The sequence below is a fragment of the Crotalus tigris genome, unplaced genomic scaffold, assembly GCF_016545835.1.
Source record: "Crotalus tigris isolate CLP2741 ecotype Arizona unplaced genomic scaffold, ASM1654583v1 scf7180000024439.5362192, whole genome shotgun sequence".
Lineage (NCBI taxonomy): Eukaryota > Metazoa > Chordata > Lepidosauria > Squamata > Viperidae > Crotalus > Crotalus tigris.
The window spans coordinates 1762182-1778548 of NW_024100609.1; the positions used below are offsets into that span (position 1 = coordinate 1762182).

Sequence of the window (16367 nt, forward strand, 5' to 3'; positions counted from 1 at the left end):
CCACATCTCACTCACCCTATTGCATCCTCCCCTACCCAGCAGCAGACACTTAACTGCCTGTTGGCCTTGGCCTTGACGGCTTCCCCATTTTCTCGCTGCAGGCTTCCCACAAACCAAGTAAATGGAGAAACCAGCAGGAATTCAAAGGAGGGAGGAAGAAAAGAAGGCAGATTCCTGATGCTCTCTGCCAGAGAAATCGTAGAAACATAACATCTTCACAGTACACTAGAACTGATTTTGAACCTTTGCACAGCTATTCCTCTGCACATATTCTTCCTTTTAAAATGACAATCTGCATTTCTTTCGCCTTTTTGAAGTGTGAAGTATTTTCAACAAATATAGCAAAAAAAAAAATAGAAGGACACACAAGGACACCTGGATACCATTTATCTTTCACTTCAATTCAGAATTTTATCTCCAGTGACTATAGTAATTCATGTTAAAGTCCTTAATTATTCTACCTTTTGATAAGCCCACCTCATTAAAGACATACTATAATTTGTCTATGTGATACTGTCATGAAGTTAATTCAGACCGAGAACAAGGAGCAGAATGTTTTGCAAAATCTATACAAAATTAGTGTCAATACAATCAGGTTTATATCATGAACGTGCATATACATATTTTGTTTTTAGTTATGGAGAGTAACAATTGCATTCCTTTAGCAGTAGTGCATTTCAGTAGGGTTACACATTTTAAAAATTAGCTTGTCCACATGAAGGTCTATTGTTTTGCATATGCCTTATGATTCTCACTTGTTCAGAAAATATTAACACCTACGTGTTTGCCATGGGAAATTTTGATTCCAATTACTGACAATAGTACATACACAAACAGTTATGGGAAATGGCACTGATTTTTAATCAAGTGTAGAGCAGCTTTGGCAACATCTTCTTCAGAAGGATTGGCATCAAGGATTTGACATGTTGGATTTTCCATTCTTCTGTAAGACTCTTCAACTCTATTTTAAAAAAAATCATAGCATTATCAAATGTAGACAGACTTAGGATTCATACTAAGAGTCAACGGCAAAATGTTTAGTGTAGAATATGTCAGAAGCTATGAATTGTGGTTTAAATACTGCACTGGAAGGGTTATGGAGCACAATTACACTTCACATAGCATCTGCTGGGATTCTGTATAAATGAAGCATAGAATCCTCCCCTTAGTGTGACTGCAGTGTCCCACATCAAACTGTAGATCACATTGTGACCGGTTGTAAGCTGAGGGCATATACTGGTCTGGTATCTGATTTTTTAAAATATAAATGATGCTGCGTTTCAATGGCTATTAGATTGCCTAGATCAGACATGTCAAACCTGCAACGTCACATGACATCACGCGACGTATCAGAGCTTTTTCCCCATTGCCGGCAATGGGGTGGGCGCGGTTTCGTTGTGGCAGCTTGACAGCCCTGGCCTAGATATTTGGTATTTGAACATAGACCTTTTTAACATGTATATTTTATTGTGTTTACTAATCTAGGTGAAATGTTAATATATATATATTGCTACTCCATGTAAAATGCCGATGAGAAAGAAAGAAAGAAAGAAAGAAAGAAAGAAAGAAAGAAAGAAAGAAAGAAAGAAAGAAAGAAAGAAAGAAAGAAAGAAAGAAAGAGAAAGAAAGAAAGAAAGAAAGAAAGAAAGAAAGAAAGAAAGAAAGTCTAGTTTAATGAAAAGAAGGACTGGGGGTGACATGATAGCAGTGTTCCAATATCTCACAAAGAAAATGGAGTCAAGCTATTCTCCAAAGCACCTGATGGCACAAGAAGCAATGGATGGAAACTAATCAAGGAGAGAAGCAACCTAGAACTAAGAAGAAATTTCCTGACAGTTAGAACAATTAATCAGTGGAACAAGTTGCCTCCAGAAGCTATGAATGCTCCAACACTGGAAGTTTTTAAAAAGAGATTGGACAACCATTTGTCTGAAATGGTATAGGATTTCCTGCCTGAGCAGGGGGTTGGACTAGATGACCTCCAAGGTGCCTTCCAACTCTGTTATCCTATCCTATCCTATCCTATATAAATAAATAAGCTGGTACTTTAGGACCCCTGACCCAAGGCAGCAGACCCTGAAAAATGCAATGTCACACACATAGACTTTCTAAAGGGTCTTTTCATCCACAAATACCAGTGCATAACTCTCTTCCCCAAGATATTCATAATTAATTTCCTATAATTAATTAAACCCCATTACACTTTTTTCCTTAACATAAAAACAGCAAGATTTTCACAGTTGTACTAATAAGGAATATAGTGGCACCGTTTTGCATTTTAGTACATACTTTTGACGGAAGACATCATTCACTTCCAAATCAACCTCTTCTCTTGTTTTCTCCATCCCACGCCCCTGTAGCCTCCGGACTCTTTCTTCAGGACTAACAGTCAACAGCAAAACAATGTCTGGACTCAGAAGATCATCAGGCCAGTGATACACCAGGTGCTTAGGTGGAGGAAGATTCTGCACGTCCCCAGTTATTTCAGTTGCTACTGCGTATGCTGCAGTGCTGTGCCAATATCTGTCCAAATAAAGGCATTAGTGTGAGTTTCAGATCTATCATTCTTTGCTTCTAGAACCATTGTTTTTTTTTTCTGCCTCCCTCAAAATGGTCATGGGCAGGAGTAGGCAACCTTGGCTCTTTTATGACTCGTGGACTTCAACTCCCAGAATTCCTGAGCCAGCCATGCTGAGGGAAAAGGGAGAGGTTTCCAAGCTGAGCCATGCTGGCTCAGGAATTCTGGGAGTTGAAGTCCACGAGTCATAAAAGAGCCAAGGTTGCCTACTCCTGGTCATGGGGAAGGGTGGGCTCTCTCTTATGGAATGTCATCTTCAGGGATTAGGGGACAAGCCTTCTCAGCTGCAGCCCCACTTCTCTGGAACAGCATTCCAAATGCTTCCTAATAAAACTAGCTTTCCTGGAGTCCTTTGAGAGCAAAATTACAATGAGGGGGAAGCCTCCTGTTGCATTGTGGCTGTAATGTGAGACATTGGTATTTTAATGTTGCATTTTCGTAAGCTGCCTTGAGTCTTGTTGGAGAGATCAGTATGTAAATTTTAACAAGTATACAAATATTTTCTTTCACTTGATCTGAATGGTTTCAAGCAATTTAAAATTTTATCAGAAAGTGACAAAGACAGTGGTACAGGTACTTTTCTTTAGACTGCAGGATGAACACCAGCCTCAAACTCAATACAGTCCATAAATATGAGAAAAAAAATCTTTAAAAAGTTCATTTTTAGAAAAATTAGAAAATCTATTTTCCTTCTAATATTAAGTTACATGAATATAATGTGGTATATATGTGATACACACACAGGAAGAGACACAATAAATTACATAAAAATCAGAATTAGTCATCCTGAGTGAGCAAGCCTGAAAAAGAATAAATGGCTTTAGGTCCTCTAGTACCTCTGTTACTGTATTTATCTAGTCACTCCCAAACTCTCCAAGCAGCTGATAAACAAATATCACATTAAAACACATTCTTACAATTCACACATTTCTTTGTTTTGCTAACTTAAAGGATGAGGCATTATGTGGTTCACTAATTTTAGGAAATTATAGTACTGAAAGATCAGGCAAGGTATTTTGACCAATCTGTATGTTACTCATATGAAAAAAGTAATTTGGATGGCTGATATATTTTAGAAATAAACTGAACTCTGCATTCTCAAATGAGGTCTAGGAATTTTCTATTTTAAAAATAATTTGAAATTTTTAAGGAGCCAAATTGCAAAGGAGCCAAATTCAAGGTATCAGCTTAAGAACCATTATATCCTAATACATTTTTGTAGCACAGATATGGCAGTCACAGCATCCATTATACCACCGGTTGCTTTGGAAGCTCCTCAGTTTCATTCAATAGAGATGGGGACATAAATTAAAAGCACAAATACCAGTCCTTTTCAGCAATCAGAAAAGTCCACGGTTGTTTTGATCCCATTAATTGAAAATTAAGAGTGATACTTTTCTGCTACTGCTATCGTCAGATTGTCATCAGATCATCCTCATCATCTAGCCTTTTTTTGGGGGGGGTGCTTTCAATTACTTCTGACTTCAGAGGATTGCCTCTAGATCAGATTGGGGTCGAACGACCCTTTCACAGGGGTCGCCTAAGACCATCGGAAAACACCTATTTCCGATGGTCTTAGGAACCGAGACACCGCTCCTCTAGCCTGTCCAAGCGGATAAAAATAACACAGAGAACTGTAAGACTGAAACCATCAAAGGAGCAACTCCCCGCCTCTCAGGCAGAGCTAGCAAGAGCCAAGGACTCAGCCCGCCTTCTCCCAGCCTTTTCACCAATCAGAAGCCGCGGCCCAGATATTGGCGTCTGTGACGTATCTTCCCGGGGAATCTGTGAAGCCGGCGGAGTTGCTTCAGATCGTGCTTGCCTGCAGTCGCTCGCGCCTCAGTGGAAGAGGGGAGACGGGATGGCGAGGAGTTGAGGGGGATGAGGTAGGAGGAAGGAAGTTAGCTGTGGAATTAGCACGCCGGAGGGCTTTGCCATGGGGATGGGTTCCTTTTGTATTTTGATTCCCTACCTTTTGGAGGGAGGAATGGACATTTTATGATCTGGGGGAAAAAAAATCTGGTGTCTGTGAATAAAAGTGCTGGCGATCATCTTTTCTTTCCGCCACCTCGCCTTGATGCATTCAGTGCAATTGCTTTTTTAAATAGCACTTTTTGGATTGTATTTTTTTTAAAATTTAGCTTTTTTAAAAAACAAAAACAAAAACGGGTTGGTCTCTGCCCTTGCGTGTGGGGGTTGCAAGAACCTTAATTGAGTCTCCCCACCCCCATCCATGGGATTTTCCTCGGGGTTACTAGGAGCTGCACTTAAACTCGGAATCACCCGGCTGCAAGCGAAGGCGCGGGCGAGAAAGCCAGCAAGCCTGCCTGCCTGCCTGCCAGCCCGAATTGCAAGCTTCCCTTCGCCTTTTTCGTGGTGAATCGGGAGCAAGCCAACCTCGGGATTTTCCCTCCTCCCACCTTTAAATGGCTTCCTTTTATTCTGCCTCCCCGCCTGGTCGGGATCCAAAGGCGAGGCTCCGATTGGGGAAGTGTATACTCCACTGCCAGAAATTGTTAGGAAAAAGGAAATGCATTGAGAGAGGGACTTGTCAGAAAACATTTAGCTGAGAATCAAGTACGCTCAGTGGAAGGTGAAAATGTTGGACGGAGAGAATGAAATAGCTGGAATCTGGGACAGCTGTGAAGTCGTATCCTTCTATTTTGGGAAACTTCCATGAAAAAGCATTAAGCATCCCACTCACCCAACTCCTTGTTTTCCTTTCGCAGCATCCTCGCAGGCAGAGGAGGTCGTTTTCTGGGGGGGGGGAGCGCGCGGAGGGAATGCTTCGAAAATTTCCCCCCCACCCCACCCTCCCTCACATAATTTGGCTCCTCTTAGCTCGCGGGGAGGGGAATGGGAGTCCGCGCGGCGCGCACTGCAAAACCGGCTCCCTCGCCAAATGCGTAATCCACTTTGGAGAAGGGGGGGGAGGGTGGAAAAGGAAGCCGTCGGGTTTACTTGCGAGTAAGCATCCCAGAAGCGCCTTCTCGCCGCCGCCGCCCTTAAATGACTCCCTCCTGAAGAAGTTCGCTTTCTAGATATCTAACTTTCCCCATCCTAAAAAGGGTCTTTGGCGGCGCGAGAGAAGGCGAGGGAGAAGGGTTGGGGGCGGGGGGGGAAACACCAAACAAACCCGGGGAGCCTGTTAATCAACGCGCAGCCTTAGCGGGGTAAAGGGCTGAGTCGGGACTGACTCTCTCCCTTACTCGTGAATAAACCCTGCGGGGTATCCGCCGGGTTTACTCACGAGTATCCGCTGGGATCCCGACCGCAGCTGGATCGAGCGCTTGGAGAAACAGATCCCAGAGAGTGAATGAAAGTCGGAGCGGGTGAGGCTTTGAACCCCTCCAGTCTTCCAGGACCCGCCCCCCCCCCGTCCGATTGTCCCTCTCCCCGGCTGGAGACCCTTCGGAGCAAGATGGGATTTCTTTGGAGGGCGATAGGGAGGTGGCGACTCGGCGGGCGGGTTCCCGCCTGCCCGTGAATGTCGGGCCCGCGGGGCTCAACACAGAGTCGACGGTCCAACATAACTTCCCTCCTCGGATGAGAAAGAAGGAATCTCTCCCGCCCGTGTCCCTTCCCACCCGCTCAAGCCACAAAAGGAGGTTGCAAACAACTAAATCAGCCGGTGCAGGAAGCCCTGGAAGGGCCAGTCCAGGGTGCCTGGTTGCAGCGCTGGATGTCTTTTACTCCTAGAAGCCGGTGGCAAGAGAAAGAAGTCCTTCAGAAACCTCAAGCTAGCTACTGGACGCCTATTCGCACTTTTTTTTCCTTTTTTTTTTTTTTTTTTTTTTTTGAGTACTTGTCTGCCAACTCACCCCATCTGTAAAAGAAAAAGTCTTCCACCCAAGCATAACTTTTAAGGATTTTAAGGATCTTTGAGAGGGAGAGAGAGGGAGAGAGAGAAAGAGAGAGTTACAGGGAGAGAGAGAAAGAGGGAGAAAGGGAGCGAAAGAAAGGGAGAGAGAGAGGGAGAGAGAAAGAAAAGGAAAGAAAGGGAGAGAAAGAGGAAGAGATAGAGAGAAAAAGGGAGAAAGAGAGAGGGAGAGAGATTAAATTAGTAACATGGTTGTTAAGTGAATCTGGTTTCCCCCATTAACATTGCTTGTAAGAAGGTTGCAAAAGGCGATCACATGACCCTGGAACAATGTGACCATCATAAATATGAATCAGTTGCCAAGCATAAATATGTAAATCACATGACCCTGGGGATGCTGCAACCGTCATAAGTGTGAAAAATGGTCATGTCGCTTTTTTCAGTGCCCTTGTAACTTCGAACAGTCACTAAGCAAACTGTTGTAAGTCAAGGACTACCTGTGCTTTATCACTATTTTCCATTTATAACAATGAAAATACATCCTGCATATCAGATATTTACATTACGATTCATAACAGTAGCAAAATTACAGTTATGAAGTAGCAACGAAAATAATTTTATGGTTGGGGGTCACCACAACATGAGGAACTATATTAAGGGGTCGCGGCATTAGAAAGGTTGAGAACCACTGCTCTAGATTATTCCCTGCAGTTTTCTTGGCAAGGTTTTTTCAGAAGTGGTTTGCCATTTTCTTTTTCTAACATATGCATAGCCACTGATTATTACGAAAGTTCAGAACTGTAATACAGTAAAATAACCACTGACAATGGATAATTATAATGATAATTCATGATAACTTCCTATTTCTACCTTTCATAAAATACTGGAAACACAACTTGTAAAATTAGCGATTTTTTTCAATGAAGAGCCTTTATTTTTGTTGAGTCCTTGAGGCTTTTCGAGCTTGGTTGTTTTCTTGCAGACATTTCAATGCCCAACTATGTAACATCATCTCTGCAAGTAAATGTGGGGTTTGCTCCCTGTTTATATGGAGTAACTTGTCCAGCCAGTTTTGAAACATCTGCAAGCAAACAACCAAGCTCAAAGAGTCCCAAAGACACCACAGGTCATCTCTGAGCTACATTTTCTTCTACTGGAAACACTTAATTTTTTTGCAAACCTGTCTAGAATCACTGGTGACTTAGAAGATTCTTCAGCTATTTCGGAAGCCACAATGTAGTTAGTCAGTGCATAGAATGCTCTCCGTATGAGTGGTGGTTCATCATCAAAAATCTTCCGCCACTGGCTAACACAAGATGGAGGAGTCCTCAAGAGCACAGCATTCAATGAGTCTTTCAAAAAACGAGTCACTGTTGTTTTGCCTACATGTGATTACAGGAAGGAAAGTTGCCCTTCGTTATGACACAGCCCGTAGATTGATCAAGTTTGCAAGAATTTAGATTAGATTGTTGGTATCATAGGCAATAGCCCATGTTTGGATCATTCCCTGTCTTATTTGAAGACAAGGCAGTTTTGTGGAGAGGTTATGACAAATGGAATGCTAAAGCTGATGGTAGCTTTAAAAAATAACTATCAGCCATTCTCTTGGTAGAGCCATGGTGGAGCAGTGGTTAGATTGCTGTATTGCAGGCTAATTCTGCCAACTGCCAGCAGTTCAATCCTGACCGGCTCAAGGCTGACTCTGCCTTCCATCCTCCTGAAGTCGGTAAAATGAGGACCCAGATTGTTGGGGGCAATATGTTGACTCTGTAAACTGCTTAGAGAGGGCTGTAAAGCACTGTGAAGTGGTATATAAGTCTAAGTGCTATTGCTAGTTGCTGTGACTTGAAGGAAGAAGAGTTGAATCCTTAAACTGCTCCAGGATGGAATCCCCCTACTTTCTTAGTAACACTACCTCATAACTGCCACCAATCCTGTTGTGAAGAGATATCATGAAGGCAAGAAGCAACTTTCTTGTACCTGAATAAACTGGGATTAAGATAGCACAGGATCTAAGCTTCACAACCCTGTGTCCTTATGCTATGTTGGCCTTCAATTCCTATGATCCTCACAAGAATGGCAAAGGGAATTTGAGGGAGGTAGAAAGATGGATCTGCAGGCTATATTTGATCCACACACTGTCAGTTACCCAACCCTACCATATGACAAAGATTTTGGTTTTCACTATTCCTCAAATTACTATCAATCATACTTCACTTCCATTTAATTGTTGCCATTTTATTTTCTTGCTCCTTTGGACATTAGACCTCCAAAATAACTAATCACCTGCAAACAATTCTGAGCAGTATGTCACTTGCATGCCTTACAGTATTGATTTATGACTACAATGCAACTACAATTTACAAAAAAGGGATTTAAAATTCTCCTGGTAAAACTGTTCTAAAGGCAGTGGTGAAAAAGGAAACAATTACACATAGTAGCTAAACTGCTGGTATTTTTCAATGGCAAGAATTAATTTTTAAGCAAGTAAAGCCAATGTATTCTATTTAGAAATTGAGGTCCTATTCATCAGCATCTGCAAAAAATTAGGATTGCATACCAGATTGTCAATCCATATACCTCTTAGGACAGTGGTTCTCAATCTTTTTAATGCCGCGACCCCCAACTGGTCGTAAGTCGAGGACGACTCAACTGGTGCAGCACTGTTTGCAGAATGGGACTTTTGGCGGGCTCAGCAGGGCAGAGACAGCCTCGACAATTCCTATTGGCTTTTGAAAGCCAATAGAATTAGACTCTATTCAAGAGAGTCTATTCTATTGGCTTTCAAAAGCCAATAGAATACAAGGGAGTAGCACAGCTAAGGAAAGGGGGGGGGAAATGGCGGACTGCGTTGTTTGGTGACCCCCGTGAAATGGTCATTTGACCCCAAATGGGGTCCCGACCCACAGGTTGAGAACCACTGCCTTAGGAAGATATAGTTACCTTAAAAAAAAAAGTGACACTCCAGCCCCTCCCCTCTGCTGGACACAGAAAATAATTGGTCTTTTTAGACAAAGGGAAGAACTCCAGTAGCTTGTTGACTGAACCTGAAAAAGGCATGGGGCTACCATTCTTTCCCCCAGCTTTTGATCTTCAAGAGGCTTCTGAGTGCTATTTAAAGTAGTTGTACTAAACTATAAAATCTTACAGTTATCATGTACTATGTGAATGATCTTGAGGAAAGAGGGGAAGAGATGCTGCCTAGGAAACAATCAGACAAGAGAACATGTTAATGTATTCACTTGTCTACTCTTAACCTTGATTTTTTTAAAAAAAAATAGTTTTAAAATGTTGCACAAACCTTAACCTGTTTGTTTTCAGTTCAGTGTGCTATGCAAACCCACAAAGTAAGTGGACTTGATACTATATGAAATGTGTCAGTCAAAGAAAAGCCTAAGCTTTCGTAAAAAATGATTTAATGTTTTTTTTTCCTTACCTGTTGCATCTAGTCCTTCAATAACTATTACAGGAAAATTTCCTTTCTTGGGATGTTTAGGACACTTATCCACAAGTTCTAGAATCAGTCTAGATTCAGGAATTATTGAAGTGCACTGTAACGAGAAAATACATTGATTTTGAAGGACCAGAAGCAGGACCTGAGGCTCGATGCTTGTGATGTCCACTTGAAGTGCCAGTTAGACTAGAGAACAGGGCTCCTTGCATCCTGAGCAACAGTTCTGTCACCTGAAAGAAATTCAGCTAACGTTCACAAGAGACAGATGCTGAAAACTCTGTCTTCCATGTAGGAGCTGTATCTTGGCCATTCAAAGGGTAGATCATAGGAAAATGACACTTAAAAGACTTAAGTCTGATTGATCTAATTTAAAAGATATTGTGCGATTAAACATGTAAGATTCTTTATAAACATTTTATAAGATTCTATGGAATATGTATCCACGTCCACCTTTATCCATATTTTCTTCAAGATAACACATATAATCCCTGTTCAAGACACTACGGAGTATGAACAGAATGCAGACAACGAAAAACTAAGTTTGAACAACACGGTGTCATATTTTGCATACTGATACACAATTTACATTCTCCGCCAGGATTTTTCATACATTTTCCCTTCAGATTTTATTATTCAAAAACAAAAAAATCAAGAGGCCTTGGTAAAGTATACTTCAACTGCTTTAATAATATATAAAAACATGGCTCAAATGAAGCTTTTGAGAGGATACAACTTTTAGAGAATAAAATATTTCTATAGCAGTAGGGAATCTCTCAATAAAGACTTACAGTAACGAATAAGTGAAAAGTTGCAATTGTTTTTCTTAATTATTAAATTTCTACTGGGCAATAAGACTTTCAGAAATTCAGTATTATGCTAATTTTGAGAACTTAATAATTATACAGAACAAATCTCAAAACTTAATAGGTTACTATTGAAGTTAGAAACAAGAGAGCCACCTCTTCCTCTTAAACTCAGCAGGGGTTCTCAACCTTGGCAACTTTAAGACTTGTGGACTTCAACTCCCAGAATTCCTCAGCCAGCTTGAAGATGTTTCATTACCTAACTAGGTAATATCAGTATTGATGATGTTACCTAGTTAAGGTAATGAAACATCTGCAAGAAAACAAGCAAGCTCAGAGAGCACCAAGGACCCCTTAACCCAGGGGTGTCAAACTCACAACGTGACGTGACATATCGCGACTTTTTTGCCATTGCCGGCAATGGGATGGGCGTGGTTTTGCTATAATGCATCCCGCCTGCAGTTTAACATCCCTGCCTTAACCCAAGCAACTAAAACCAAAAGAGACAGCTTACAACAGCCAGAGCGGGTCACATTGTGACTGAGCCTATTTTTGTGGCAGTTATTAAGCGAATGCTTATATTCTGGTTCTTCCACGGCCATCACCTTAAGAGAACCAGTTGTTTGCTGTGGGCTGGGTTTGCTGAAAACGTGAAGTAAATAAGTTTTTGGTTTTAAAAAAACGTCATAAAAAGCAGTCGTGTAACCACAGGACACTGAAGAAAAGCTATAAATGCAGGGCCATTGGTCAGCTCATACTCCTGGAGAAGGCCTTTGTGATTCTTGAATGGTTGCTAAGCAACCAGTCATAAGTCGAGGATTACTTGTATGCTCCAGATGTGAAGGCCCAAGAAATGAAAAGCTTCTCGGAGAAACCATGACAACTTTTGACCCAGTTAGTGTGATTGCTGCTACCACTGCCACAATTAAGGCAATTTAACTGGACTATTATGCCTCTTGCAGGCACAGACACATGTAGGCCACAAGGTCTATTTAACACAAGACCCAAATCCGTCAGCTTATCAACCCCTTCATGAATTTCAGATGGTTCATCAGGTCCCAAACATTATATGAAAATAATTTAATAAATACTACTTTTAATAAATACTACTAATAAATACTATGAATAATCTTATTGATAATTGATACTGTATTGACCACTATTGGGGACTCTGATTTATCACATCATGCTGAGGAATTCTTGGAGTTGAAGTCCAACCATCATAAACTTACCAAGTTTGTGAAACATTGACCTAGTCCTAGATCAGGGGTCTTCAAACTCAGCCCTTTTATGACTCATGGACTTCAACTCCCAGAATTCCTCAGCAAGGCATGCTGATTGAGGAACTCTGGGAGTTGAAGTCCACAGGTCTTAAAGTTGCCAAGGTTGGACACCCCTGGTTTAGACCCAGCAAAGATGTTTCTCCTGTATGATCTCCTAACCCAGTGGTTCTCAACCTGTGGGTCAGGACCCCATTTGGGGTCGAACGGCCATTTCATGGGGGTCGCCAAACAAGGCTGTCCACCATTTTTCCCCCTTTTCTTTGGCCACGCCCCTGGCACCCGGTGATGTATAAGTGGTTGGGGGTCGCCACAACATGGGGAACTGTATTATGGGGTCACGGCAATAGAAAGGTTGAGAACCACTGTCCTAACCCTATCAAATCTTCTCCATCACTCTATCCATAGAAGCCACCTGGTCACTATCTAGCTTTTCCTTGCCCAGTGACACCCTTCCTCTGTCTGTATACAGATAGTCCTCAACTTATGACCAAACTTTTTGTTGATAAGCAAGTCAGTTGCTAAGTGAGTTTTGCCAAATTTTATGACTTTTCTTGCCACAGTTGTTAAGTGAATCACTGTAGTTGTTAAGTTAGTAGAAGGGTTGTAAAGTGAATCTGGCTTCCCCACTGACTTTGTCAGAAGGTTGAAAAAAGTGGTCACATGAACTCGGGACACAGCAACCGTCATAAATATGAACCAGTTGCCAAGCCTCTGAATTTTGATCATGTGACCATGGGTCACGGTCATAAGTGTGAAACATGGTCATAAGTCACTCTTTTCAGTGCCGTTGTAACTTTGAATGGCCACTAAATGAACTATTGTAAGTCGAGGACAACCTGAAAAGGACTACTACGTCCTGAAAAGGAGGCCTGGTTCTGCCGAACTCCTGTTTATCCCAACACTTACTTCTTCCAGCACTTGTCGGGCAGCTTCCCGGCACCTGAAGACGGTGTTGCCCAGAAGGTGAGGAACGGCAGGGTGGAATTCCGGTTCTTCCGCGGCCACCACATTAGCTCTGCCCAGCAGCTCTTTCTCCTTTCCTGCCCCCTTAAGACCCCACAGGGCGCAGCAGAGCTTGCCGCTTTCGGCTTGCTCGTACACAGAAAGGTGGGCCGGCGCTGGGAGCAGGACTCCCAAGAGCTCTTCCAAAAAGGGCCGCGTCTCCGGCAGGCCCTGCTCGTCCTGAATCAAGAAGCCCTTCTCCAGCGCTGCTCCGCCAGGGCTGTAGGAGAGGAGCGGCAGGACTCTGCCCCGAGCGCCCCAAGGCGCCTGCTCGAGTCGGCGCTGCAAAGTGCTCTGCAGCCGGGCCGCCCGGACGCGCTCCCGCGGGGTTGGCGCCAAGGGGATGCCGAAGGAATAGCATCTGCCTGGAGGAGGCAAAAAGCACCGGGGCCGCGCGCGGTTGGCTGGCTGCCCGCCGGCGCTGCTCAGGGCGAAAAAGTCTACCTCAGCGCCTGCCGATTCGACCACGAAGGAGCGCTCAAGCCAGCCCGCTTGGTTTGCAGAGAGCAGCTTCTCCATGGTTAAACGCAGCAACCGGGGGGGCACAGCGGTGCTGCGCGGCAGCATGAACGCACCGGAGAGACACGAAACTGGGAGCGCCTTAAGAAGCCGCCCAGGGCCCGGCCCATTCGGGAACGGGAAATCAAAACCGACGGCTGTTATCGCAGGAGGAGAGGCTTGTCGGAGAAACGAAAGCAAACATCCGCGCCGCTTGCCTCTCTTTTGGGACTTTGCATAGCAAAACAAAACTTATCCGAGAGGAAGTTAGGATTCAAGAAACCGTGTCAAGAGTCATATGAGCTGTGTCAAAAGTCGTTCGGGAAATACGAAAAGGGAAACAGAGACCGAAATTGGGAAACGAAGCCTATAACTTTCACGAAAGTGAAAGTTTACAGAGAGATCTGAGTAGACGGGCAAAGCCCCTCTGATAAATTTGCCATTGGTTTATTTTGAAGAGAGAAAAAAAAGTTTGGGATCCAAGTAAATCTTAGGTGAATGAGCTTGGGAGACAGCACATTGCTTGCTGATTTTTGTGCATCGGATTAACCTTTGTATCTTCTGGGAAGATGTTAAACATACAAAATAAAAAGTGCCCGCCTTTATTACAAAAGGGTATTTATTTGAATTAGTGCCCAACTGCCATGGACACTGACCTGCAAAATAAGCATTATTCCTACAGTAGCATCTGTAAGTAAGATTCCAAAAAGGCAGTCTTCCTAGTTTGGATACAGAAATTGGACAGTATGGATAGGAAAAAGAAACACCATGGAACTTGATTTCTGACCAATTTCTGTGGATTTCTAGCTTGATAGTTAAACTATGGCATGTTCAGTGGGTTTGGGTTTTTTTGGGTTGATGGATGCCAATGCATATTAATACATTTACAATTTTTTAATTTCTTAAAACAACTTTTAATCTAGTATGTAATTAGGGTGGTTTCTCTGCAAATATATTGCATAGCCTCAATAAAATGGAAGCCTCCAATACTTTAAAGCAGGAGTGGGCAAGCTGGACCCCAAGAACAGAGCAGTTCCCCAGCTCATTTTCTGCGGCCTGTAGACCTCCCACTAACTAGAGATATTTTTTTAAAAAAAACTAAGATCCTATAATAGATGAAGCACAGCAAAGAAGCCATACAAGATTTAACTCCAAATATACAGAAAAGCCTATTTGTGTATGTGTGACAAATTCCTGTTCATTTGAAACTCCCCTACTGAATATTTGCTTTGCACAAACATAATTATCTGCACTCAATGTCTACTCTCAAGAGTTATGGTAATAACAATGTTAAAGATAAGGTATCCATACATGGAACATTGGTTCAATTCTGCTATGCATTTAGCACTCTGATCCTCCAGATGTTGCGAAACAACACTCAGTATCCCTCAATAACAGCCATGCTAATTAGCTACCGGAAGATGTTCAGTGACATCTCAAAGGCTGCAGGTTCCTCACCTCTGCTTTAATTTGTTTTTCAATCAGTTCTGATTTTTGGAAATCTGATGGACATGTAATCAGAATTGTCAATGAATAACTGAACTTTTGACTTCTTGTAAAGTCCTACTGGTGTTATCAGAAAACATCTAGCCACCTTTTATTTGGTCATTCTCCTTTTTCAAGTGTCTTCCGGCTCTTCTTTGATGGCTCTTGCCTTCACATTACATACAGTATATACATATATTTTTTCTTCATTTAATAATTTTGACCCAGTTTTCACAGCTATGAAAGCCATGGCCTTCACAGTACAGCTTGGTTAGCTACTACCCCAGCTAGTACCATCTGCAAGTAGAATGATAATAAATAGTGACTGAAAAAAAATCATTTCCTAACCAATGCAGACATTATAACCTATTTCAAGAGCTGACTACAAAAGCCTTCAGAGTGAAACTGATTAAGGTCTGGTGAGTTTCAAGCAGCAGCTGCCAGAGAGTTCTAATCAACCAATTAAGGTCAGGGAACTGAGCTGGTTAACTTGCCCTTGAAGCTGAAGTGAAAAGCAGCTCAGGAAGAGACAGCTTGTTTAAGTAATCTGTCTGCCCTGCAAGGCAGCAAAAAATGGGAGGAAAATGGGTCAGGCACAGGACCTTGTAGTAGCCAACTTTATTTGAGTGAGGCCACAGCAGCAACCCAAGACCTTCACACTGACTGTCTCCAGCAGAATAATCACAGCAGCTGTAAACATGTAAACTGCAACTCAAAAACTGGCGGAAGAGGGCTGATTTAGGAGAACAACAGAATACTGTACAGGCAGCCCTTGACTTACAACCACATTTGAACCCAACATTTCTGTTGCCAAGCAAGACAATTGTTAAGTGAGTTTAGCCCCATTGTACAACCTTTTTTTGCCACGGTTGTTAAATGAATCACTGCCGTTAAATTTGTAACGCTATTGCTAAGTGAATCTGACTTGGTCATAACTCACTTTTTTCAATCCTGTTGTAACTTTGAATGGTCACTAAATGAACTGTTCTAAGTCAAGGACTACCTGTATACGGCCTAGGATAAAATATTAGTACTGTAATATCTCTTTTCTTGGTTATTTTCTTATACACACTTAGAAATATACACATATGCATATGTTGATCTTGTGTCTAAAATACACTCTGACTAGTGACAAATTAATTTTGTAACTGAACAAATAACATTAACACAAGGTTCAAGGGTATAAAAGTGTAATTAATTAGTACAAGAAATGTAAGAAGATCTATGTTAGTTTACAAAAAAAGAGGTTCACAACATGAATAAATATGCAGATTCACCTTTATAGTACAGAATTGGCACTGATGAATCAACTACAAAATAGAACAGACATTTTTACATGTTTCTGTAAAAATTAATCTCCTTCCAGATGTTTGGTTTAGAGATCTGAACTGCCCTGGCAATTTAGACTCCGTATCATTGTGGGTGGGGGAAAAACATAGCAGAA

The 16367-nt window shown here is 42.2% G+C and overlaps 1 protein-coding gene across 1 annotated transcript; it reads right to left on the reverse strand.

Annotated features, from left to right (window-relative positions):
• Positions 1–372: 372 nt before the first annotated feature.
• CMPK2 (cytidine/uridine monophosphate kinase 2) lies at positions 373–13835 on the reverse strand. The gene is made up of 5 exons (XM_039331930.1): positions 12845–13835; positions 9835–9949; positions 7579–7780; positions 2290–2523; positions 373–961 (listed from the first exon to the last, which is right to left on the reverse strand). The coding sequence occupies exons 1-5, from the start codon at positions 13505–13507 to the stop codon at positions 838–840; spliced, it is 1338 nt and encodes a 445-aa protein (XP_039187864.1). The 5' UTR covers positions 13508–13835; the 3' UTR covers positions 373–837.
• Positions 13836–16367: the final 2532 nt, after the last annotated feature.